At 40.5% G+C, this 27,980-nt stretch overlaps 1 protein-coding gene across 2 annotated transcripts in view; it reads right to left on the bottom strand.

Annotated features, from left to right (window-relative positions):
* Positions 1 to 27,980, bottom strand: part of FMN1 (formin 1) — a 419,587-nt gene that overhangs the window by 12,015 nt on the left and 379,592 nt on the right. For both annotated transcript variants that reach the window (XM_030931576.1, XM_030931577.1), the window contains 2 exons: positions 19,975 to 20,026; positions 14,561 to 14,710 (listed from right to left, as the gene is read on the bottom strand). In XM_030931576.1, the coding sequence (XP_030787436.1) occupies positions 14,561 to 14,710; positions 19,975 to 20,026 (202 nt within the window). The remainder of the gene's footprint in view (positions 1 to 14,560; positions 14,711 to 19,974; positions 20,027 to 27,980) is intronic.

The following is a 27,980-nucleotide window of genomic DNA, read 5'->3' on the forward strand; positions in this document are numbered from 1 at the left end:
AAGTTTGTAATAACAGAAGTGCTTTTATTTTTGACCACAGGGATTGAACACACCAGCCAATCAAGAGATAGATGAGATATGGAGGAAATGGGGCAGATAAGAGTGTTCAGGCTGCTTCACACTCCTTTTCATTACTGGGAAATCCAATAGTTTGGAGCAGTGTTTGTAAACTATTTTTCAAAGAGCTTTAACCTTCAGCATAAGTGTTTCAGGGAGAAGAGGCAGAATTAGGGGATCCTCTAGATGCCAGTGTTGGCAAGCTCTGCTTCAGTTAGAAAAGCATGACTTTGTTTTATACATTGATGATTTATGTATGTTTTTATTTAGGCAAAAAGAGGTCTTTAAAAAAAACAAAAAACAAAACAAAAAAACCCCAGAACTTTCTGAAGCTCCAAGGGGGAAAGAGAAAAACAAAACAAAACAAACCTTCCTCTTCAGGAGAAAGCCAACAGAAGCCAACAGAAGGCTTCTTCCTAAAGAACTGTCCATGAATAGCTCAGAGGTAGACAACTGATTTAAGAAGACAAGGCCTCTTAAAAGGATGATTCTTCTGACAGCCATAACCACAAGATTTCAGATTTTGGGCTCCAGTAAAACATCAAATCTATAAAAATCACAACATGGCCAGCTTTCCCACTCACCTCTGCTTGTTACTTTCCACATAAAGTCTAAGCCTGCGAGATCACCAGTATCTGGAAAATGGGGATTTGACAGTGGGGACAGATCCAGATGAACCAGACGGTGGAAGTCAGTGGGGCACCCATTTACTTCCCTCTCATAAAGGCAGAGGTTGCCTCACATTTCATTATGATTCATTTTATTTATGGATCTTTTCTGGAATTTTGCTTGATCTCCCTGATTTCTGCCCTATGCAACTTTCCAATGTCTATTTGCCTCCTTTGCTTTTAATAGTTTTAGAATGAAAATTATATAGGCCTATCTTATTATGCCTTGCCTATAGCTTCTTCCAACTTAATTCTGTGACTGTAATTAACTTTTTTTTGCCGGGGGGGGTTCATCTTCATCTGCTCATCCTCATTTCCTTTCTTTCCCATTCAACATATCTGTGTGAACTGTAACAAGATTGTCAACCTATTAACTTTTGAGTAACTCTTAAGTATGATGCTAGGTGTGTGTGTATGTGTATATATATATACACACATATATGTATACATACACATACATACATATATACCTATATGTATATAAACACACACATATACACACATATATACACACATGTATATACACATACAGACACATATATGTGTGTATATATATATACACATACATATATATATATATATATATAAATTTTTTTTTTTTTTTGTAGAGATGAGGTTTCACCATGCTGCCCAGGCTGGTCTCGAACTCCTGAACTCAAGCAATCCACCTGCCTCGGCCTCCCAAAGCGTTAGGATTACAGGTGTGAGCCACTGAGCCAAGCCAAAGGCTAAGTTATATTTTTCATGAAAAAAAGGAATGTAGACTGATGATGACTGGCATCTGGACACAACTGGTCTCAAATCATGGTTCAGGTTGGGGTTTATACTCTAACCTATGGAATTAATTTTGGTGTTTAAAAATAGGTAACTGGCCCCTGAAAAATAGCATTATCTTTTAAACACCTATTGGTGATATGTTAGAAATTCTCCTAAATGATAATGATTGGTTCATTTCAGTCAGTAGAGAATTTACAATCTGGTAATATTATCAGGGCATTCTTGTTAATACATTACTTGCTTTTTTACTGTAGACAACAGGACCGAGAAGTGACTTCAGGAGAAGAGGAATAAACTTTTGGTCTCTACTGCTACTAGCTTTAAAAAGAAAGCCCTACCAGCCATCTAGTACAGTGTGACTAAAATTAATCACTGCCTGACTCAAATCATGTATGTTTCTTCATCCAAGCAATTAAAAGTTAATGGCTTTGGAAATATTGGCAGATAAAGGCAAAGAAAAGAGACACATTGAGGGAATATGGTTCATGAAAGGCATCTAGGGAAACACATGAGATCTGACCAGCTATAATATGAATCTCTTAAAGAAAAAAAGATTTTTAATATCACTCTTTGCTAAAGAAAGAAGATAAAAATGGTCTAAAAAATGGATAAGGTATGCTCTGTGCGCCAAGAGGCAATGTGCCTTTAAGTCAGCATGCCACAGGGAATGTCCACGTTCCCTAAAAAAAAGGACGAAAAAAACTGAAGGTCCAAGCTGCTGCACCACTGGACTTATCCTTAATGTAAAGACAGGAGTTCAGAATCTCTCTAATAAATGCAAGAGCTCTTCATTCTCATGACTGTTCAGAAATACATGGAGCAACATGATAAACAAAGGAACATGCAAAAAACACATTTTTGCCACTGGCTCAGTCGATTCTGGCCTGTGGTCCTTTGGAATGGTGAATAAGATTTCCGTGGTACAGAAAAGGTACTGGCCCTCACTGAAGATCACACCTGTAAAATAAATGACTCGCCGGTCTGACTACCCAACACAGCTTTGCCTTACCAATCATTACCAGGGACAGCTTCTATGAGCAAATAATGACACTCTTACGGTCTCCCTTCAGAAGAAAAAGTTAGAAAAGGGGTATAAAGAGCTTCAAGGATGAAATACAACAAGGAGTGAATATTCACTCCTTTGCGATGATCTCCTTGCAGCTTTGAACTAAGTCACATCAGGGCCAGTACAGGGAATAGCATATAGACTTCGGGGCATCATGGAAATGGCTTTCTTGCCTCAGAAAGCTCAGTATCATGGTTTATGGCAGACAAGACTGAGGGCAACATTTTGATCTTTTCCTCATTAGGCTTACCTGAAGCATAGATGGTATTAACACCATAAGGGCTGTTTTAAATATGCTTTCAGAGGGATATGGCTAAGTCCAGCCATCCCTCCAACCATTGCCTGGTAGCCTGAACATCAGAAGTAAGGTTCTGTCCACTCTACGTAGTTTGTTCAGGTCTTTTGATACTCCTCGAGTCTACACAACGTACGGACTCCAGCTCACAGAGTCAAATTGCTTCTCCAGGCGAAAAGGGACTAATGTCCAACTTTGGTTCTAAATAAGCGCGATCACAGAGACCTGACCAGGGCTGTAAGGACCACTCTCATTTCTATCCTTCTTGACAACATTCACTCATGAGGCATTTCCGAATTCCTGACATAACTATCGCACATGGTTAGTTGCTATAAAAGTCAATGAAATAAGTAAAGTCACTCTCTACTGTTAGTAAGAAAAGAAATAAAAAAAACCCAAACTCATTAATTTCTCAATTTAAAGGGAAATTTTTTCCTTGCTGCAGCAGCTGATGAAAACATCATTGACTAGCCTATGTGGAATGTTTTCAAAGGGCAGAAAAATAAAACTAAGAGAAAAGAGCCATAAACAATAACCCCAAGTTCATGTATCCCAGGCAGGCCAACAGGGCCACGTACTTAGAGACACACTCTTCCATCTGACCTTTGGCTCTGACCACTCTGGCGCCAACCGCTGCCTGTGCCTCCCAGGTCAGTTTCACTAGCAGCCATGATAAAACAGACAAGAAGGAACATGAGCACAAAGTAATCTTAGGCTTAGCTCCTAACACACCAGAATTTAGCCTTTAAAAGTTATTCCAGTTGGGCGTGGTGGCTCACACCTGTAATTCCAGGGCTTTGGGAGGCTGAGGCAGGAGGACTGCTTGAGGCTAGGAGTTCAAGGCCAGCCTGGGCAATACAGCAAGACCCTCTCTATTAAAAAATGCTTTTTAAAAAAATGAGTTGGGCATGATGATGTGTGCCTGTAGTCCTAACTAGTCAGGAGGCTGAGCCAGGAGGATCACTTCATCCCAGGAATTGGAGGTTACTATGATGACACCATTGCATTCTAGCCTGGGCAAAAGAGTGAGACCTTGTCTCTTAAAAAAACAAAACAAAACAAAACAAAACAAAATTCCATGACAAATCAGCATATCACTTCTATTCTGTCCAATTGTGTACTTTGTCAAATCTAAATCTGACAATTTTCCCTACTCTATTCCTAAGCTATTTTCCTATTTAAAAGTAAAAAACTTCTCTTAGAGACTGCATTGCACCAGCTACACAGATCAGCCACTTCATAGTTTTGTGTGAGCTATCACTTGTAGTACCCAAACATACTTTGACTTCAAGTGATTAATTGCAGAACAAAGGCCTCTTCCGTTTGCAGAGCTTCTCCCCCGGGCCACAGGGGAGTTGAAGTTGGGGAGCCCTGGACTTGCCCTGGAATGCATGATCAGTTAAAGCCAATCACTCTGCACTTAGTAGACATAACACCCAGAGCCGACCTAGCGATTTAGGTGCAGAGTGAAAGGTAACAGCATCGCATTCATTTCCTCATTTACGGAGAGTAGTCTGGGAGACAGTTTGAAAACTGAAATCAGCCCTGTGTCATAAATTTGCAAATTTAATTGAAATGCATTAGTCTTTGGAAGACATTTCCAATCCTGATAATGAAGACATGCATGTGCTAGCAGATGCCAACTCCCCCCCTTTTGGTTTTGAAACCTATACCACCTACGGAGTCTCACCAAAAACTAGCACTGACAGCCTGTTTGTACGGGTGACTGGAACAAAAGGGTGAGGAAACAGGGAAGATTGTCTGGAGTAAGGAGCCTCTCTGGCGCCCCTCAAATCATCCTACCCAGGCAGCCCCCTGCTGCATCTCTGCCCAAGGCAGGAGCTGTCAGGAGTCCCACAGAGAAGTAATTTAGAAATATTCTAGGCTGAATGAAGGAGACATACTTTAGGTTTCCATTGTTCTCTGCCAAGCTAGGGAAATAGAGTGTGGACAGATGCGCTCTAAGGTTTTGATTTGAGCTCCAAAGAGGTTTGAGGCTTGGCATAGCCATGAATCCAAAGGATCTCCACTTCCGTGTTTTTTTCTAAACAAATTGAAAGTAATACAGTCAAGAACAGACCTGGCGATTGTTTTACTCCATTGACTAATCTTTCTTGTTCTGAACATGTCTGTTCTCTTTAACAAAGCTATTAAGATTTTAGATTCTTGGGAAGAAGCAACTCATATGGGATAGGTGCAGGGACTTCTACCACAAAAACCCAAATAAATAGGATTTTTCATCTATTAGCAGCAGACAGCAAATCCTGCAACCAGTTTCAACATGGCAAAAAAAAAAAAAAAAAAAACCACACAGTGATTATTTATTTGTTCAACAAATACTAACTCAGTATCTACTATATATAGGGAAAAACAAGGTGCTACAGAGAAAACAAAGTAGCACAAGACATTGTAATTATCTTCTCGGGGCTATGATTTATCCAAAAGAGAAAGTGTTTATAACCAAATAAATAAAAAACCAAATCATGAAATGCCGAAATTGAAGACATAGTAAACCCCCAAAATTCTGGAGGTAAGATAGCTCATACAGATCGGAGAACCCTTCATGAAGGACACAGTATGTGATCAGTAAATTTTTCCAGAATTGAGTTTCACAGTTTGTATATCACTTGAGACATAATATCTATTTTTAAATTATGCCTTTATGTAAATATTATAAAGTACAGTCACACACTGCATAATGACATTTCGGTCAAAGACAGACCTCATATATGATGGTGGTCCCATAAGGTTATAATGGAGGTCAAAAATTCCTATTGCCTAGTGAAGTCAGAGCCACCATAATGTTGTGGCACAATTACTTTATTATAAAAATAAATTTAGTGTAGCCTAAATGTACAGTGTTTAGTTAAAAACATAAAAAAATAGGGTACAGTAATATTCTAGGCCCTCAGATTCACCCACCACTCACTCAGAGCAATTTCCAATTCTGTGAGCTCCATTCATGGTTAAGTGCCCTACACAGGTGTACCATTTTCTATCTTTTATACTATATTTTTACTGTACCTTTTCTGTGTTTAGATACAAATACCATGGTGTTACAATTCTACTCAGTACAGTAACCTGCTGTACAGGTTTGTAGCCTAAGAACAATAGGTTATGCCATATAGCCTACGTGTGAAGTAGGCTACACCATCTAGGTTTGTGTAAGTACACTCTATAATGTTTGCACAATGATGACATCACCTAACAATGCATTTCTCACAATGTATCCCACCAGTTAAGTGACACATGATTCTACGTGTTTAAATTAAGGGCTGCAAATTTATGTTATTGGAATGTGCAAACACACAAGAGACTGGAGTAGACCAACCACTGAAAGAAGGAAGCACAGGAAAGAGGGCAGTTAGTTAGGCTGATCCCAGGAATAACACTGCGTGTGATTCCTTCAAAAGTGTGTTGAGTCACCCAAATTCGCATCTTTATAATGTAAACCCCCAGGTCTATGTAGCCAAATTCATCTGTTCTGTCAATGCCCAGCTCATTTTCTACTTCAAATTGCAGGAAGTCGGGTTGGAAGACAACTGCAAGATCACCTGAGCTCAGGAGTTTCTAAACTTGGCTGAAGGTAAGAAATCACTAGGAAGGTGTCAATCTCTCATCTCCAAAGCTTACCTGGTACATGTAAACAAGAGGATGGTGAAGCCAAGGTATTTATTAAGGAAACTAAACAAGAAATGTGTTCTTGCTCTGCCCTCTCTGTGGGGAGTTTCTAAAACCACAGATTTCTAGACTGTACACTCTGGTATTCTGATTCAGTAGCTCTGTTTACAGTTTTGCAATGACCTCCAGGTGACTTGGGAGATCTGCCAGGTTTGGGAGCTGCTGATCTCTAACACTACCCCACTGGCTTCTGAATGTCCTCTAAAACTCTCGGCTTAGGGTGGTCCTGATTATGGCTAAGTGTCTCCTCAAAGCTCCCTGTAGCTTCCACATTTCCTCTGGATCATTTCTTCCTCCAAACTCTTACACCAGCCAGGATCTTCCATGCTCTTTCAATATCCAGCTGTGTGCTGGAGAATGCACCATACAAGCCACAGCGAACAACAGGCTTGTGTCCTAGAAGTCGAAAGATACACATCAACTGCTAAAATAACAAGCTGGAATGAGTTAAATGCTGAAAGGACGGTAAGAAGAAAATGTTGTCAGAACTCATAGGAAAAGCTAATTCTTTTATTAAGAGAGATTTCAGAAAATTTCTACAGAACCTGGTTTCTGGAGGCAGTCCTTGAAGGACGACTCTATTTTGCTCCGCAGGAAATAATGGGGGGCAATGCGGTATGAAGAAATTATCCAATGAGAACACAAGGAAAGAAAGTGCAGGTGTGAGACAGTGAGTGGTCACAGTAGGTGCAGGGAGGGATGAGGTTATAGGAAATGAGGCTGGAGAGTGAGTTTAGGGCAGGTTCTCAGAGGGCATGCTATAATTTGGGAGAGAGTATGAAGTTCTTGAAAGAACTCAACTTTAGCATTAAAAAAAAAAGACCTAGGTTCTTATCCTCATTCTGTTTATTAATGAAACTATGGTATTGAAAATCCATTTACTCTCTCATGCTTAGCTGTGAAAGAGCAATAAACTTTTTTTTTTTTTTTTTTCCCCAGGGCTGTTGTGAGAACTCAGTATGTTAACAAATTAAAGTACCAACCACGGCTAATTATCCTTCATTTATTTCATGAGCAATGGAAAACCACAGAATATGTTTAAAGAGATAAATATGATCTAACTTCTGTTTTGGAAAGATAATTGGATGCAATATTCAGGGACACTAAAGAGGAAATAGAAAACCTCTAGGCAGACAGAAGAGTGAGAAGGATGTTTCAATAATCCAAGTGAGAGATGACAGACTACTGAATTAGGGCAGAGACACCTCAAATACAGGGTAAAGAACAATCACCATGAAGGGGGCAAAACTGTAAAGAGTCAGAAATAGATGAAAAATAAATTTTGTAGCAGTAAAGATCATTCTCATTTCCAGCCTGCCTTTTGCTACGAGGAGGAGGATAGTGTTGCAATTCAAAGTTAGGGAGCCTAAGAGGAATAGGCCTTAGTTGAGATAGAATAATTTCCAACGGAGACATACTGAATTGCAGATGAAGGCTGGGTATACCGTTTAGTGTGCAGTAGGAAATTTAGGTCTAAAACTTGGGAGGCCTTGGGAATGAGGTGATAGGTGAAGCTGTGAAAACAGCTGGGACTAGCTATACAGAGAGTAGAGAGTAGAAAAGAGGAACACTGAGATTTTACCTTGGGGAGGGCCCACACTTAAGGAATAGAAGAAACAGAGGAGTTAAGGAGGGAGATGAAGAAGGGGAGTAGTCACCTTCACAGAGAGACTGAATATACTATCAGAGCAATGAGGCATTTTGAGATGGAGGAAACTACCATCAGTGTCAAAAACTAGCAGTGGCAAAGAGTTAGAAGGAGACATCTGATTTCACATCTAGGAAATGTGATACAGTCTGGTAACAGTCTCAATATGCAGTTCTCCTGCTTCCTTCAGTAATGGAAACCATGAGTCTTTAGCGGGGACATGGCTCCCAGCTAATGCATTTCCTGGTCTCCCTTGTGTATGGCCATGAGACTAAGTTCTGCCCAATGGGATAAAGTGGAAGTGACGTGTGCACCTTCCAGTTCGTGCTATTTAATATTAAAAGGAAAGGCTGTGCAGTCCCCTCCCACTGGCAGGAACTCAGCAGCACTGGTGGTGGTAGACTTGACGTGTGCCCCCTTATACCTTGGGAATAAGGACCTTACCTTAAGGATGGCAGCCACAAAAGAGAAGAAAACTGGGTTCCTGACATCCAAACTCCTTGCATTCAGATTGTTATGTCAAAGGAAAATTAATTTTTCCTTTTTTAAGCAACAGTCATTTTGGTCTCTGTTATGGCAGCCAAGACATTATCCTTACTGAGACAGGAAGGAGTGTGTGGTATGTAAAAGGAAATAAGGAAATAAACATAAATTATTCTTTTAAAAGAAGTTAGAAGGGAAAAGAAGAGATGGGATGATTCTTTCAGAGAAGAGAGGGCCAAGAAATGTGTATAGTTTTTTTAAACCAATGATCCTGTAATTCTTACAGCTTTTTAGTTTATCCTCTTTCCTTATTCATGGCATATTTTCAATTTTGCAGACACAGTTTTAAATTTATTGCTTGGGGAATAAGCAGGTTTTATTCTTTGTGATTTTTCTTTTTCTTTTTCAAGACAGGGTCTCACTCTGTTGCCCAGGCTGGAGTGCAGTGGTGCGATCTTGGCTCACTGCAACCTTTGCCTCGCAGGCTCAAGTGATTCTCCTGCCTCAGCCTCCTGAGTAGCTGGGATTACAGGTGTGCGCCACCATGCCCAGTCAATTTTTGTATTTTTAGTAGAGACGAGGTTTCACCATGTTGGCCAGGCTGATCTTGAACTCCTGACCTAAGGTGATCCCCCCGCCTCAGCCTCCAAAAGTGCTGGGATTACAGGCAAGAGCTACTGTGCCTGGCTATTCTTTGTGATTATGGTAATTCTGTTTATCTGTTAGGTCTTGGGGCATTTACTGTCTGTGTATTTGCACAGAACCATTTTTAAATGTGATTTAGGAAAATTCAAAGTTTTGCCAATTAATTAGAGGGTGATTGTATTATTAAGGGATTTAAAAAAATAAGCAGCTCTTTAGTGGTTAAATGAATACAAGCCATTTAACTACCTAACACAGGGCAAGGAAAAGAAAGTTAACATGTTACAAGTTGCTGAAATTATCATGTATGTATGTCAGTAGTTAAGCAGAATTCAATAAATAAAAATTTTATTTATGTAGCTTTTTCTAGGAATAAGTTTATCATGTAAAGAGAAGAATTCCCATAGTGTCTACACCGCAGTCAGTGGTTTGTGGATTGAGTGACAGCATCTCCAAGTCCCCAGCTCTTGGTCCTGAAGTGACCTGAGCAGTAGGGATCTCTGAGAACAGCTTTCAGGATAGCCTCACAACAGCTTGGAACTATCTTCTGTCGAGGGTACAGCAGTTCCATAATCACCCATAATAACAGCAAGTAATGTATTTAAAACAAAAACCCTATTGGTATGTGGCTGGGTAACTTAAAAAACAGCCCCCGCCCCCAAAAGAAAAAACAAACTAACTATCCATTCCCCTATGGTGTAAAGTATAGCTATGTGTATAGTGAAATTTCTTATTTTCATTTCACATAAAATTCACCCAACTTCTAATTCACTCATTACTTACCCATTATGGGGTTTTTAAATGGCACTTTGTAAGTTTGCTTTGGCTCAGGGTGAATTATGTGCCCAGACTTTATTCCTGAAGTCATGACTCCCCTAGGCCTTCTGTACCTTTTGCAAATTCACAGCTCATTTTGTGGGAGGCAGTGGTTTGTGTGCATGCATGGGCATAGGTGGGGGCAGTCTTAGGATATCCTAAATGGTGGAATGTTTTGTAAGCAAGGGTCCTATCACACAGAATAATTAAGGAGCCAAAAAAAAAAAAAAAAAAAAAAGAGTAAAGAAGAGCCAATAAAGGTATCAGCAAAATTTAGGTTACCTCCTTGCAGTTATGCATATACTTGGATAATCTATGGATTTAACAGGTGGAAGAAATGCGTGTACCAAAAATTCATTGAATGTTTGGATATCAGGAGGTACAAACAAAAGTGTGTGAAAAGGTAAAACTGAGGCAAAGCTGCTTCTGAGGATAAAATAAACCTTGGATTATGATATATCATAAATGCAATGTTGGATACAGATGGGCAGAGAAAAAAATATTTTGTGTCCACACTCCATAAAAAAAAGTGATCTTCAAGAACAACATTAGGACCAGGCATGGTGGCTCATGCCTGTAATCCCAGCACTTTGGGAGGCCAAGGCAGGAGGATTGTTTGAGCCCAGAGTTCGAGACCAGCCTGGGCAACATAGTGAGATGCCATTTCTACAAAAATAAAAAATAAAATTAGCTAGGTATGGTGATGCACATCTGTAGTCCCAGCTACTCAGTAGGCTAAGGCAGGAGGATCGCTTGAGCCCAGGAGGTCAAGGCTGCCGTAAGCTGTAATTGCGTCATGGCACTCTAGCCTGAGTAACTCAAAAGAAAACAAAACAAAGCCCAACATTAGTATTTTATGAGAAGAACTGGGGGTTCAGGTGAGGCAAGGCAGTTACAGACGTTTATCAATTTCAAGAGGGCAGTGAAAATTCTTCCTGGCACCTAATCTCTCTCCCAACTCACCTGCAAGTCGCTGCTTGAAATATCTTCCAACAGAGCCCCCATAGCTCAAGAGCAAAGGTGAGGGGCATTATGGCAGAAGTGAAACACCCAGTTCCTCAGCAATCCCTTACAACAGTAGTTTCTAGATTCATAGAGATTTTGAGCTAGAAGAGCTCACAGTCACCATTTCATTCCTGCTTCATCCTAATATATATATTTTACAGATGTGACAACTGGGTTCCCAGTGATTAAGTGACTGGCCCAAGATCACATAGCCAATTAACGGGGGTGGGGGTGGGGGGATGAAGGGTAAAAACGCCTATTTTCAGCTCTCTGTCTTTAGGTCTTTTTTACACTGCTCAGCCTCGCATGTATTCAGAAGGGATAAGAGAAGGGACCTGGGATCTTCACTGAAAGATGAGTCCTGATACCAGAGGCAGCACAATGACTGAGTGGGTCACAGACTGCACGTCTAGAAAGTGGCGCTTTCAGATTTGTGCCTGGGTTCAGAAGTTTGCTGTTTCGCTTAAGACTGGCTTGAATGCCAAGGAAAACTGAAAGCCATTCATATACCACGACACAGTAGACTGCTCTTCCAAAGATACAGTTAATCTCCAGGTAAACCATATTCCCTAGTGAAACACTGTTTCCTCTACTGAACCACAGAGTTGTGCTCTGACACCAGTTTTAATAAGGTTATTGTTCACTCACGAGGCACAAGAACTTAGCACATTTTTATGTGGTCATTTGTACGTTTAGAGATTATTCTGGATTTTACGAGGGGAAGTTGTTATCTTGTTATGAAGATGCGTTCATCTCAATTTTGCATCAAACTAATGTGTACTCATGAAAACTATCCTAAATAGGAAAAGTAAATATTCTCCACCACCTAAAATTAACCTTGAGTGACCTAGGTAGTTTTCAACACTTTCATTTCATTTGGAAGTAGAATTTAAACAAAACACTATTTTCCATGAAACCTGTCCCTCTGGAAATGCTACTACTGATTCTTAATTTTTCCAATGATTTTGAGCACTTAGTTGGCCTTCAAATATATTTAAAAATTAAGTGAGTTGAATTTTTCTGATGAGATCCCACGCTAGTTCTTTTCCTTATAATTACACATTATCAGGTTTTTATTTTGGCTATGAATTTTGTTTTCTAGGATGCCCTTGTTAATGATGTTATGTTGCCTCCTGATGCTTAGGGTTGTTGGGATATATTGGGTTTCCGGGAAAAGTATAATTGAAACTACAATATCAAATATCATTCAATAGATGTCAAAACAAAGCAATTATAGTGTTTCTCATTTAATTATAATAGAAAAATTCCAGTTAATTTGCTTATTTTACCATAATGAATGTGTGATTCTAACAGGCAAGAAGCTAAAATCTTTAGCAGACAGAGAACACTAACAAAGTTCTCACTTCAGGATTTTAAGAAAACCCTGGATATTCATCAGTTTGTTTAAATGGTTGGGCAGTAATCTACATAATGTGCTAATATTTCTTAACAAACAGATTTTCCTAACCATGCTGCTGCCTCCAGAAATATTTTATTAGTCATCGTCAACGTTCAGAGATGTTGTTTTAGGGTAGAAACCTCGGTGATCCATCCTCACAGAGCATGGCTGGAAGGAAGGGTCTCCTGAAACTGCGAAATGAGAAGAACCGAAAAGGGTCTTGTGAGGTCATGACCCTGTAAAGGAGTTGGTTTACAGAGTGTGAAGCAGGCAATTCAACAGCTGCACCCAGGAAGCAATGCCACAAATGCCCGTGGCTGGGAATCAGAGATACTGTCATTTTGAAGGACTTCTGGATACCACCTCTATGACACGGTCACAATTTCTTTGCTCTAACTTCTATGATAGAGAACACTTTTTAATTTGGAATACAGTTCAGTATTTCAACAGAAGATCATTAACATATAAAGCAATTTATTGCCTTCTCTGTTAGTCTTTTGTTTTAGACCATTTTTAGGGCCCCAAGGACACATATACTAAGGACTGTGCTCAAAATCTGAGGTGCAAATTCTTAAGCAAAGGCTGTCCATTCCAGGCCCACTGCTGGATGTCCCAGCCTTAAGGTGTGTGGACCTGGAGGGCAGACTGGCCAGCTCCTATGCTACTATAAGAATAGCATTTTCGTAAGAGAATTGATTCCAGAGAAACTTATTTTAGCTTACTTTAAAAGGCTAAATAAGTGATTGCAGGGCAAGAGCTACGAGTTTGGTGCCAAGATTTTTAGGATTTTTTTCATGTTATTATCAACGACCTATTTTCTCAACAATGGTACTTTTCTCTGCTTCAGTTTTATCTACATAATGGATAGATTCAGTTTAATTCCCATGTTCCCAAAGAAGTAATGACGGGAAGATGTGTTGATAAATGTTTTTAAAGCTAACTTCGCTGGAAAGAAAGAAGGTCTTTTTCTTTTTTTAGCTCCCTGAGAAAATACTCGGAGACTAATACTAGGTCAAAAATCTCACAATTTTGATCCTCTTACTAGTGTTTTAAGGTGAAATACATTAGAGTAGGTTGTGATGTGTCTATAAATATATTATGTATATATCTTTTCTTTGATTACCAAGTGAAGAACAAAAATACTGAATTATGGAATGTCAAGCCTCAAAGGTTAGTAAAATGCAGATGCTGTAATTAAAGATATCATTTTCCTTATGCTGAGGAATTTTCTGTCTCCCTCCACTCTGTTCTGAATGCCATTCTTATACATCTGTTCCACAGGAGTAGCAGTAAGACCTGTTTGAAGTTTAAATCCACGACACCCCTTCCAGAACAGTGGCAACCCAATCACAAAAATGATGAGGCAGAAATGCTTTTTTCCGATACATAGGGGCAAATTCAGTCTCTCTAAGGAAAACGAACACACACACACACACACCTCGTCTATATTCAGAGCTGAGGTTTTTCTTCTACCCCCAGCTAATAAAATCGGGGGCTGCAATGAGGCCGAGCGGCACGCAGTTTGATGTCCGCAGCAGGATACAGGGAGTCAGAAGTGGCGCTGTAAATCCAATGTGGGGCTTCCACGCTGTGTGAAGTGTGGCCTGAGTCACAGAGATTTTCCTTTGATGCAAGTTCAGTATATTAATGGGAAAAGCATTCACTTTTATTTGTCTATACTGTCTGCGACAGCAAGGCTGCCTCATTTAGCCCGGGCCAACATGAAAATACACAGAGAAGCAATCTGTTGCAAATTAGCACAACCCTCCTTTCATTTACTAGCTAGTAATTGGAAGGGGTTAAGAAAGTGTAACTTATCAGATCATGTGAACGTACCTGCCTGTGTGGACAGCAAGCTTTCCCTGAATTTCCCTACGATCCCTGAGGCAAAGGTCCTTTCCCGATGACCACTTGATCAGAAAGAAAACATTGACACGTGTGATAGAGACACACTTTGATAGGTTTAAGAGTGCAGTTTCCAAGGCTCCTGAAGGAGGCATTCAAATCTTTATTTGAACCTTACCTTTCTTTAGATATGTTTTTACTCTCCCGTTTCCAAATTGTCTTGAAGTCACTGCAGAACTCGTACCACACCATAAACACGTAGCTGGGTGTGATCTCCTTCTCACCAGACTTTGGCTTCATCCCAAAATATCCTACTGTTGTTTCAAAACTGCAACAGGTAGGGGGGAAAATGGAATGAGGTAGAGGGTGAGAAATTCTCAACACTAAAACCCATTAGGAGGGGGATGCTGGGGGCCGTTTCCCATGTGTTTAATTCTCTAACACAAGCTGAGGGCTCATAGTTACTGAAGTTTATTGTAAGCCTCAGAAAATTTGCTCAAACTGATGTGCCAAAAAATGGAACTTGATCGGGATGCCCCTGGGCACATCTTATCTGTATAAAATCAGCATGTATAATTTCTGGGGTTGCGTAGGTAAAATATCTTGAGTTAGTTCCTCATCTCAGATCCCCGTCTCTCCCCTGCTCTTCATTTTATGTTTAGTGATTACACGCAAGGCTGATGACACGCTGACTGCAGCATTAGCAGCGGTCGGTTCGAGAGCTCATTGGGAATAATTAATCTGTCAAATGCTTCACAGAAAAGCAAGAAAATCCATTCAATCCTTATTCTGGTGTATACTGGCTTTGTAACCTTGGGCCAATCACTCAGCATCTTTGACTCTCAATTTTCTCAAGGGTAAAATAAGAGATGTAGATAATATGATCTTTAGGAGGGCTACCTTTTAAAACTTAATACGACACAAGAATACAAACCACCGATGTATAAAAATAGATACAGTTGTAGGCATAGCAAGTTCTGGATGAAAAACCATTTCTGATCTTGAAAAATGATCTCCAATCTGGTCAGTAAGAGTCCTATTTTTCCAGAGTGGGTTCCCAGATATCAGTTAAGACCTATCCCAGTGAGGCTCACTGCACACCTAGACTACCTGGGCCTCCCAAGCAGCCCTTCTTGGAGGCACTAGCTTTGCGGCAATTTATAGCTTTGAACTCAATCTTTCCCCCTCACCCCCACCTACCCCAAGCCTCACAAGCTCATTTGCCATGAGCAAGAACACTTAAATAAATGACCCTCTTTTCTAGGGTGTTGGAAACTAATCAAAGCAGGAATGGCTGGCCAGGTTTATTACTCAATGCTCTATCATCTGTTCAGACACAGCAGGTTATTTTTTTTATTTTTTATTTTTTGTGGCCATCCTGAATACTGATTTTCTAATGGAACTCTATTCAATGGCCATTGTAAAACCCTGAAGCTCCGTTACTATTCTGGAGCATACTTTCATCTCGCTCTCAGTTATTGGGCAATATGTATCTCATAAGATTTTATCACATTTCACAGATGAACTGTTAATTGATTCCATGGCTACGATTAGGCGAGATCCAAGCTGGAGCTGCAGCTCTGAGTCCCATAAATTCTTTGTGCTTCTGTAAAGAATAAATCTGTTTTAAATGCAAATTAAAACTACTGGTCAGGGAATTTTGGCTCCCAGTTATTAAAAGACTGGAAGTGCATAAGTGGAGAAAGGCAGTAACTGCAGTAATCTCTTACGGGGACTCCATTATAACTCCAAACATACGTAATGTCAAGAAAAACCGGCAAGGGAAGAAAGTGGCAATGTCCACTCTTGCCCCAGACATAACCCTTATTTCCATGGCAGTCCACATACTGGTAAAACCAAATGTACACTCTATAGCATGTAACTTTTTAAAATTCAAATGAAAATTATTTTGACTACAGCACAGGAATACATAAGTAGAGTTATATAACCTACAGGAACAGGCCATGCATTTCCTATAAAGTCACAGGACTTTAGAATGGGAAGGAATTTACAGGATGACTTGCCCAAATTATCATTTTATAGATGACAAAACAGAGACCTGGAACGATTGCGTGGCATTATTCACAGGTAAGGGTGGGCCTAGAATTCAGGTCCCCTGATTTTCTGTGAAATGCTGTGTCTGCTTCATCTTTCTGTTGCTCATGCTCAATCACACAGGCATTTAAGAGACAAAAGAGTCGTTCTCCCTGACCCTTTTCTACTTTAGACACAGTTGTCCTCTGTATCACACATGACATGCATTATCCCAGGGAGGGCACGTGATTACTTTTTCTCTTTCTTAAGCTTACCTTCTATACAGATACATATTTATTTGAGCATTCATGGGGAAGGGAGAGTCTTTCATTCCTAATATTTAGAGGAACAACTTATCTTTCCATTTTCCAGCAAAATACACTGAAGTCCAGTTATTGTGCTTCATGGACACCTGACACCTCTGGCATTCCCTGGAGTCTAGATTGCGAGATTAACATATTGCAAATCCTGGTGCCGTTTCAGAGAATGGCAAGAGTAATCTGGTGGTTGTTGCATGGCCTGAGAAAAACACATCACCCTTCTGTGGGCCTGGATTTTCTCACTTCTAAACCGGAGCTAACCACTGACCTCCTCGTCTCTCTGCCTGGGGATTGGTGAGGTACTGCTTGCTTATTCTCCCTTGAAGGGTGGGAAACACTAAAAGAAATACTAAATTTCAGCCTTTTTTTCCCTATGTGTTTTGGAAACTAAGACAGCAAGCGAACCTCTTCAGAAGAACCAAAGTAAACAGAGTCCCAGAGGATGGCCTGGCTTTGGCACTCAGCAGCTTTAACGAAGATAAAGTCACTTCAAGAATGTGCCTTATTTGGCCTGGCGTGGTGGCTCATGCCTGTAATCCTAGCACTTTGGGAGGCCGAGGCGGGCGGATTACGAGGTCAGGAGATCAAGACCATCTTGGCTAACACGTTGAAACTCTGTCTCTACTAAAAAAAAAAAAAAAAAAAAAATTAGCCTGGCAAGGTGTCAGACGCCTGTAGTCCCAGCTACTCGGGAGGCTGAGGCAGGAGAATGGCGTGAACCCGGGAGGCGGAGCTTGCAGTGAGCTGAGATCCGGCCACTGCACTCCAGCCTGGGCGACAGAGCGAGACTCCGTCTCAAAAAAAAAAAAAAAAAAAAAAAAGTGTGCCTTATTTGATTTCATTGTTATTTCACTGTTTAAGAAAAACCTAAAAGCTAGAATATGAACGTGCAATGATCTCATAAGGCCTAGACTGTTTTCTTTCCTTGACAAAACTCCCTTCATTTTAAATTCAGTTTTGATTCACAGAGGCTGACCACTGAAAATCTTTCGCAATTTGGACAAGAGAACTGCTGATATTTAACAACCAGGAGAATTTTCTCTAATACAGAGGAAACAAAGGTCAATCACTCAATTTGAAATTTCTATTTGTCAGCAGATAGCTCTAAAACGGCTCTCAACTTTTAAAAGATTGATTTCTAATCCTATGTTTGGTTTTATATAACTTTTTAATTTCACTGCAAACTAGTCCCTGACCCCTTTTCTGTCTGCTATAATTCCCTGTCTGATTTGTATCTTTGTAATTCGGCCAAACATTTTTAAAGTCCAGACAATGATCACATCAAAGAACCCATAGCAAAGTGAACTGTTTTACTTCTACAGTCCTGAGATCCAAAGCGGAACACATCCACTTATTGTCTTGTATGCACGCCTTCAGAAACTGCTTAGGAAAAGCAAATATTCCTTAGCCTCAGAGTAAACTGTTTCTCTTGAGAATAAAACATAAGAATTCACTAATCTCACACAAATATTGCAACACTGACCACGACCTCCTTAAAGAGTGTAACCAAACAACTGTGGTTTCTACATTAAAGATGGGATCTAACATATTTCATGTATGACATGAAAGCTAGACTACCTTCACCACAAAGCCACGGAAAACGCTGACAACCAGAATTTATGACTCCCCTCCGCAGAGCTAATGCACGGCAGCAGCTTTGGCCCCTCTACGGTGGGCCCCCTTTTCCTTCAGCAAGAATCTTGAAAAAGTATTAGAAATTTGACATCCGCCTCAGAAGCTGAATTTCTGTTTGGCCTGACACCATGTGCCCTTGTTGATAATCTCTTCTCTATGTGCTGCATGTTTCCATAACACAGACGTGCTAGTTTTATGCATTGGGGAAGGGAAGCTTAATACAGGAACAAGGTCAATAGAGAGACACAAACTCCTAAAAACATAACCATGGAATTATCTCAGTTTTGAATGATTATTATGACAGGATGATAAGCACGATTTGAGAATACGTCTGCACTTAGCAAAGTGCAAGACTTGCCTTCACCTCACTTTCACCAGCATTTTAATCTTATTGGTAATTACAGTGGGAAGCAGGGCAAGATGCTGGCACCTCTGAAAGCAGGGCAGATGATATTTTCTATGGGATTTCAAAAGTCTTGGAAATTGTGGTCAAACGGGGGAAAATGGCGAATTTCTACAATCTGTTTATTTGCATTGAAATTCCTAACTGGGCGACTGTTCCTCTCACACATTTGTAAAGCTCATTTGTCCTTATATGCTGTCTCCTACCCCTACCTCTCATCTAATTTACCAGTACTTTCAGAATTGGTACCAGCAAAATATATCTCAAATATCAGCCCTACATATGAGAACACCTCTGTCTACTGCCATTCATTCTTCTACGAGGGAGGGAGAGCCACGTTGACTAACCTGGTCAATTAACAAAAAGGAAAAAGCCCTAAGGGGTGAGAACTGATGATTAGGAGTGAATGGTTCCCCTCTGGTGTCTATTGAGAGAGAGACACAGAGCAAGGAAGATGCCTGAAGTGGGTGACATGAGGCTGAACAGAAGACCTCTGAGGTCTTCCCCAACTTCTGGGGGGAAATGCCCATATGCTGTATGGGCATATGGTCAGCCCCTTCTCCCTACCTGTCCCTTGTTTATAATATCCTTCTTTAGAAGCTGAGGAAAGACATAGTAAGTCTCTTAGGTGTCTACAATAATTAGTTTGATCTGGCTGTAATGCTAGGAAGGGTCAAACTGTCCCTGACTTCCACGAAGCAGTTCACGAGCAGAGCAATGCAGGAGAGGCAAACAGGCAGAATAGTGTCATGACATGCATGTGAGGCAGGTGAGTCACTTCTGGATGATCCCTGCTTCCTGAGGAAAAATATTCCTAAGTCCTGCTACAGTGCTTTCACTCCAGCTTCCAAGTGAAGTTTACTGCTTATGGATGCATAGCCTTAACACATGGGGCCGAAAGTATGGCTAGTCAAACATTATGCTACAGGAAAGAAGCCAGTCACACAAGGACAAATACTAGATGACCCCAACTGCATGAGGTAGCTAAAGTAGTGAAAGTCACAGAGACAGAAAGTAGAATGGTGGTTGCCTGGGGACAGGGGAATGGGAAATTCGTGTTCAAAGGGTGCAAAGTTTCAGTTGGGGAAGTGAAAATGTTTTGGAGACAGAACTGCATAGTAAAATGAATGCACTTCATAATATTAACACAAAAGAATGGCTAGTCAAAGAAAGAACTGGGGCCAGATTAGAGCTGCTTACCTTTTCTGTGCATTCTCTAAGTGACTTTCTTCCATGTTATGCTCTTTTCTGGCTGTAAAAAGAGAAATCATGATTAAAAATGTTTTCTTCTGTCGTCTCCTTTGCGTAATCTTACAGCTTCAATTACACCCATTCATTACCACAGCAGGTCTGAATTCAGGGATGGGTAGCCTCTAGCACATGTCCTGGCAATAGCACTCAATTGGCTTTATCTGCCACCACTGCTTTTTTTTTTTTTTTTTTTTAATTATACTTTAAGTTCCAGGGTACATGTCCACAATGTGCAGGTTTGTTACATAGGTATACATGTGCCATGTTGGTTTGCTGCACCCATTAACTTGTCATTTACATTAGGTATTTCTCCTAATATTATCCCTCCCTCAAACCCCCACCCCCAACAGGCCCTGGTGTGTTATATTCCCCGCCCTGTGTCCATCTGTTCTCATAGTTCAGCTCCCACCTATGACTGAGAACATGTAGTGTCTGGTTTTCTGTCCTTGTGAAAGTTTGCTGAGTATGGTTTCTGGCTTCATCTATGTCCCTGCAAAGGACATGAACTCATCCTTTTTTATGGCTGCACAGTATTCCATGGTGTATATGTGCCACATTTTCTTAACCCAGTCTATCACTGATGAACATTTGGGTTGGTTCCCAAGTATCTGCTATTGTGAACAGTGCCACAATAAACATACGTGTGCATATATCTTTACAGTAGCATGATTTATAATCCTTTGGGTATATACCCAGTAATGGGATGGCTGGGTCAAACGGTTTTTCTGGTTCCAGATCCTTGAGTAATCGCCACACTGTCTTCCACAATGGTTGAACTCATTTACACTCCCAACAGTGTAAAAGTGTTCGTATTTCTCCACACCCTCTCCAGCACCTGTTGTTTCCTGACTTTTTAATGATCGCCATTCTAACTGGTGTGAGATGGTATCCCACTGTGGTTTTGATTTGCACTTCTCTGATGACCAGTGATGATGAGCATTTTTTCATGTGTCTGAATGTCTTCTTCTGAGAAGTGTCTGTTCATACCCTTTGCCTACTTTTCAATGGGATTGTTTGTTTTTTTTCTTGTAAATTTAAGTTATTTGTAGATTCTGGATATTAGCCCTTTGTCAGATGGGTAGATTGCAAAAATGTTCTCCCATTCTGTAGGTTGCCTGTTCACTCTGATGATAGTTTCTTTTGCTGTGCAGAAGCTCTTCAGTTTAATTAGATCCCATCTGTCTGTTTTGGCTTTTGTTGCTATTGCTTTTGGTGTTTTTAGTCATGAAGTCTTGATAACAGACATAGCTAACAGAGGCCAAATAATTTGTTTTCTCTGGGACACTTTTGAGAGTGATATTAATAATTACACCTGGACAAAGACATGAATTAGGGCAATCTGGGTAGATCAGGACATGTGCTCACTCTTGCACATCTCATCATGTTCCCCCTTAATGTTCCCACAAAAAACAAAACCAACACGGGAACATAATAAACCCAGTAGCATTTGCAACAGTTCAGTTCTGCTGAGTCATGGGAATCTTGCACACACTGCCTCCACACCCACAGGGCCTTTTGGCAGTCTAGGGAAGTCCGTGGACTCTTGTCAGAATAATGTTTTCATAAGGTTACTAAGAAAATCAATGATACTGAGATACAATTCTGAATTCACAGGTCAATGAAATCTCCTCAGAGAGGCCCTCCATGCCTCTCCTGCATAATGTGGTGAGTCGTTCTTTCTGTGGAGACCCAAACACACTATCTCCACACAACTCCTCACCTGTGTGACACAGCACACAGAAGGCTATGTCAAGATCACTGGCTGGCAGTTGGCTTTTTCCACTGGACTCTGTGCTCCTTCAGAGTTGCAACCAAAATCTGTTTCAGAGGTTTTCTCCCAACTATCGCCTAGCAGGCACTCGTGTACCTATCTTTGTTTTCTTTTGAGACAGAGTCTTGTTCTGTCACCCAGGCTGGAGTGCAGTGGCACAATCTCAGCTCACTGCAACCTCCATCTCCCAGGTTCAAGCGATTCTCCGTCCTCAACCTCCCCAGTAGCTGGGATTATAGGCACGCACCATGGCCAGCTGATTTTTGTATCTTTAGTAGGGACAGGGTTTCACCATGTTGGCCAGGCTGGTCTCAAACTCCTGACCTCAAGTGATCCATCTGCCTTAGCCTCCCAAAGTGCTGGGATTATAAGCGTGAGCCACCATGCCCAGCCTTGTGTACTTATTTGACAGATGGAAAAGTATACAACAGAAGAACCCATGTTAGCAGAACACAGTCCCTACACATTAAGTGCCTGTTTTTTGGCACAGGAACTTCTAATCTTCCATCTTTTGTTTGCAACAAAAGAGTAAAGAGTAGAGTGGAACTGAAAAGCAAGAGAATACTATGTCCATCTTATGTTCTGCTTTTAGACTGATACATTAACACAGGCACAAATAGCACTAACACTATAGGGAGGCACAAATAGCTTTAACCCTCCAGTTTCATCTGTATCTGATTGAGTCTTTAAAATATACTATTTTCCAGAGTTAGCTTTGAAAAAGAGAAAGTTTTTATAAATAAAATGGTATTTCCATAAAATATTCAGACTAAGAACATTCACCGTTTAAATGTCCCCAAATACCCAAAGTTTTTATTCTCAAGAGGGTGGCACTCATACAATGAGAGTGGCTGAAGGAGGCGGTCACTCTTCAAAGAAAGTGGGGCTTTTATGCCAAACACAATTAAGTCATATTTATGGATGCCCATCTGGGAGGCAGTAAATTGTGAAATAAGGGGAAGGGGATAAGGGTTGGAATATCTTCCTAGTATTCTTTACACAGTCTATTACACTTTAATATACCATGGTTTATGGACCTGACATGGTTGGTATAAACCAACAGGACGCACAGTAAAGAACTTGTTTTTATTACAGCTCTACAAATAGAGGAGCCGGGTGATGCTAACAAGGAAACAAAGGGACTGCACTCTGCTTCACGCGGGATCCATGTGATGTGAGTGTGGCAATCATTTTCCACTTCTTAGAAAATCCCCGTTGTGCACTTTCCAGGACAAACGAATGCTTTGCACCCACTGAGGCACAGCACGCTGACATTGGAAAGGGATGGCCTTTTAACATTTGAGAGAAGAAAAATAGATATTTGGAACCAGTGAGTGATGCAGAGCTCTTACCCTTACATTTTTCCTTCTGGTATGCTTGCCCATGGAGGACGACACCCTCTCTGGTCTTCCTAAGTTATTAGTTTTCCTGGTTGTGGTGAAATTAGAAAAGTGATCATTTCTGGTCTGTCAGAGCTTACATGTGCAAGTGTCTAAGCTGGATGGTAAAACTGAAGAGCAGAGGGTCACTTGTGAGATTTTCTGTATGAAGCGTTATAAGGCTGTGTAAAGACTGCCAAGGTTCCCAGTGTAGGATGCAGGATTTCCAGGTCACTTGCTTAAGGCTAAAGTGGACTAGGAAACTAGGCTGTTGGTGAAAGTACCAAGTAAAGGACATTGTGTTACTACACTCTGAAGAGGTCTTCAGAGTCATAAAATTAAAAAACAAAAATCCAGATAAAAGGAGTCTTCAAATAGTCATCTAGTCTATTCCCAGGCTGATGTGCTAGCCTGGATCCTCTTATTTTCAGTCAGACTTTCTAGATCTTGTCTTTTTCATCCTTTTGTTTATTTATTTATTTATTTATTTATTTATTTATTTATTTATTTACATTTTTGAGACGGGGTCTCACTCTGTCACTCAGGCTGGAGTGCAGTGGTACGATCTCGGCTCACTGTAACCTCCGTCTCCTGGGTTCAAGCCATTCTCCTGCCTCAGCCTTCTGAGTAGCTGGGATTACAGGCACATGCCACCACGCCTGGCTAATTTTTGTAGTTTTGCCATGTTGGCCAGGTTGGTCTTGAACTCCTGACCTCAAGTGATCCACCCACCTCAGCCTCTCAAAGTGCGGGGATTACAGGCATGAGACACCACACCCAGCCCTTTTCATCATTTAATCTGCCATTGCTAGTTGCCCCTTAAGTGAATTGGAGTATTTTATGGACATCAAAACACACACGCACACACCCCCCTACACCTCCCCACACACCCACACGAAATGGTATTGCCTAACTTGGGCACCTGGGGCTATTCTCAACCAGGGTCCTTCATCTGAACTGCAGAACACAGAAAAGGATTTGAGCAGCTCTTTTCTCAGTTTCCCCACATACACATGACCGGTAACACTCTAAATGTCTAGGACAACGCCAACTCATTACACACAATGGCGGAGTTAGGGCAGTATGACTTAATTCCCTTACACACAGTTGAAAATGTGAGCCCTGAGGCAATCAAACTTGTAAGAGACTTATTAAGTCATGTACACTTTTATACAGGCTGAGTACTCTTTATCTAAAATGCTCGAGGCCAGAATTGTTTCCAATTTCAATTTTTGTCCCCCACATTTTGGAATACTTGCATATACATAATGTAATATATTGGGGATGGGACCCAAGTCTAAAGAAGAAATTCACTGATGTTTCATATATACCTTATACATAGTGCGTGAAGGTCATTTTATTCTTCCCTCAAGGACACTGAATAAACTGTCCATTGTGCTCCTGCATTTTGGCCGAGGCCCGTCACATAAAGTCAAGTAACAGGTCTTGTCAAAATGCAGGTGCACAATGGACAGTTTATTCAGTGTCATGTCAGCGCTCAAAACATTTCAGATTTTGGAGCATTTTACATTTTGGATTTTCAGATTAGAAATTCTCAGCCTCTATCTCTAAATCTAGTACGATGATATTCGTAAAATATCTTATTGGTATAACAACGTGAATTACAAAGTGCTGTTTGTATACAATAAAAAGGGTCAGGCCTTCCACAATACTTTGGAAATATTTCAGTTGTCATGGACTCATTTATATTCTCTGATGACTGTAATAATAATTTGTATAGGTGATAGGTACGATTTCAGAGATCACAATATACAGCTGGCCCTCTGTATCCGTGGGTTATGGATTGCAGATGGAAAACATTTGGGGAAAATATGGATGGCTATTTCTGTGCTGAACATATACACGCTTTTTTCCTTGTCATTATTCCCTAAACAACACAGTCATAACAACTAGCTACATAGCATTTACATCGTATTAGGTATCATAAGTAATCTAGAGATGATTTAAAGAATGGGTGTAGGTTATAGCAATTATGACACCATTTTACGAGAGACTTGAGCATCTGTAGAGCTGGGTATCCATAAGGGTCCTGGAACCAATCCTCCACAGATACTGATGGATGACTAATAATCTCAAACACTTAACCTCATGATACACCTAGTCTGTGCTCAAGAGTAACTACTGCAAAAGTAAACATTTTATCAAGTCACAGTTCTAGGAGGTAATCGGACACAAGTATAATTGGGATCTAAATGAAGTATATTTACCCACACTTTTTCAGAAGTAAACTCACTTTTTTTCCCCAATATGTTTTCACTAGAGATGAGATGTTTCGCCCCCAGGTAAGTCTTTCAACCATTTACAATATTGACAAAACACTTGGCCTTCAGACTTTATGAAGGATTCTGCTCATTCTTCTTAAAGGCAATCACTTAATTCGTGGCTAATATTCTACTACCTTTTTTCCTCTGCTTCTGTGTAATCCAGTGAAGTCCCTCAATGCTGCACAACTATCTGTCCACAGAAACCTCTTCGCGTTGAGTGATACAGATGCAATTACTTCAGGAGGCTGACAACAGTATAATCTTAATTTTGCTATAACTTAGCCCAACTATTTAATCTCAACGTAGAGAAAATGGATACCCAAGTAGATGAAGCGACTTTTTGGATTACACAGATAGTCACAGAATCCAGGTTTTTTGACTAATAATTTAATAATTTTGACTAATAATTTGTGACTAGTAACCTACATTTTCCAACGCTCCCTGCTGCTTCCCAAGGGGCAGCATTTTTCTCCAGGATTCCCAAACACTGAGGTGGTATTTCGAAGCTGCTCTGTACGACACATCTTCCACAGAAATAGATACATCAGAGACAAGGTTCCAAGACGGAATTTCAGCTTTCACTCTACATTTCCTGACTCTTGATGCTTTAAAACAGACCATGGGGGTACAATTGTAGAATGATCTGGTGAGAGACTCATTAATAGGAGTCAGGTGGTTGCATTCTCAAACAGCGCCTGAAATTCTCCAAGTTATACCATCATCTAGGCCCATACATGCCTTGAACTTATCAGCATTAATACAAGTGACAGACGTCTTTTCTAAAATGCTTTTCCTTAGTTCTTTTTCAAAGATACTTCTAAACAAGCATATTTATAAAATATAGTTTTCACTTAAGGGATAATTATACATAAATCTATTTCCTTGTAATTTAGAAAATAATTATACATAAAGCCCGTTTCCTTGTAATGTCTACCTTGCCTCCCAGCCATCTCATTTCCAACAAGAAGGGTCCAACCTTCTACAATAATTTAGAAGTATTTCAGGTGTCATGTAGGGAAACTAAACTCTATAGCCTCATCATTCAGACAGCAGACACCATTTAGAAAATCTTAGGAATTGCAAAGAAGCTAAATTTTTAAAAGAAGGCTTCTTGCATTTTGTTTCATCAAGAATCTTAGTGAAATTTCAAAAGCAATGGGGTTTACAATCACAAGACTCACGACAACCATTTGGTGATAAATTGCAGGTATACTGGCCGGGCGCGGTGGCTCAAGCCTGTAATCCCAGCACTTTGGGAGGCCGAGACGGCTGGATCACAAGGTCAGGAGATCATAGACCATCCTGGGTAACATGGTGAAACCCTGTCTCTACTAAAAAAAAATACAAAAAAACTAGCCGGGTGAGGAGGCGGGCGCCTGTAGTCCCAGCTACTTGGGAGGCTGAGGCAGGAGAATGGCCTAAACCCGGGAGGCGGAGCTTGCAGTGAGCTGAGATCCGGCCACTGCACTCCAGCCTGGAGGACAGAGCGAGACTCCGTCTCAAAAACAAAACAAAACAAAACAAAAAAAACCCAAAAAACAATTGCAGGTATACTAATGTGGAGGCAGGTCTTCTTTCTCAAACAACTCTGTCTTATTTTAACATTACCACTGGTCTGAAGGTGTGTAATTTCTGAAAGGCATGGACTATGGCCTTTTTCTTTCAAACTTTGTATTCAAATGCCTAGCACTTGAGACTAAAAACCTAGTGTTTATAAATCAGTAACTTCTTGCTTTATTAATTGGTGAGAAGGTCCACAAAAGTGTGAATTTGTAGCAGGTTCATAAGCAAAGTGGTAACAGGCTGCATGTTTTTTTAAATTATGTATTATTTTTTGAGACAGAGTCTCGCTCTCACCCAGGCTGGAGTGCAGTGGCGTGATCTCGGTTCACTGCAAGCTCCACCTCCCAGGTTCACGCCATTCTCCTCCCTCAGCCTCCCGAGTAGCTGGGACTACAGGCGCCCGCCACCATGCCCGGCTAATTTTTTTGTACTTTTAGTAGAGACGGGGTTTCACCATGTTCTCCAGGATGGTCTCGATCTCCTCATCTCGTAATCCGCCCGCCTCGGCCTCCCAAACTGCTGGGATTACAGGCATGAGCCATCGTGCCCGGCCTGCATGTTTATTTTTATTTCTTCTTTAAAGTACTGTTCTTCAAAAGCAATTATCTCATTTTTTAAATCTCATAGTATTTTAGTACTAGAAATTCAGCAAATCTAAAGAAGGAAAGTACCTCATTTTAATTTTTTTAAGTGGAAGAAAAGGTTCTCCAACTAGCGTCTTTGGGTTTCCCATAACTGCCTCTGATGATTATCTATGATATTTAGGGCCAATACTTTATTCTTCAGACTTTAACTTGTCCATATGTACATTGGATAAAATGAAACCTTATACTTGAAAACTTTGGAGCTACACAAAACTTAAGAAATTACGTCGTATAAACCCCTCATGCTATAGTTTAAAAATGAGCTAAGTTAAACAGTAATAGGGGATTGAATAGCGGATTTTCCAATAACAGA

The sequence above is a fragment of the Rhinopithecus roxellana genome, chromosome 5 (assembly GCF_007565055.1).
Source record: "Rhinopithecus roxellana isolate Shanxi Qingling chromosome 5, ASM756505v1, whole genome shotgun sequence".
NCBI classification, from domain to species: domain Eukaryota; kingdom Metazoa; phylum Chordata; class Mammalia; order Primates; family Cercopithecidae; genus Rhinopithecus; species Rhinopithecus roxellana.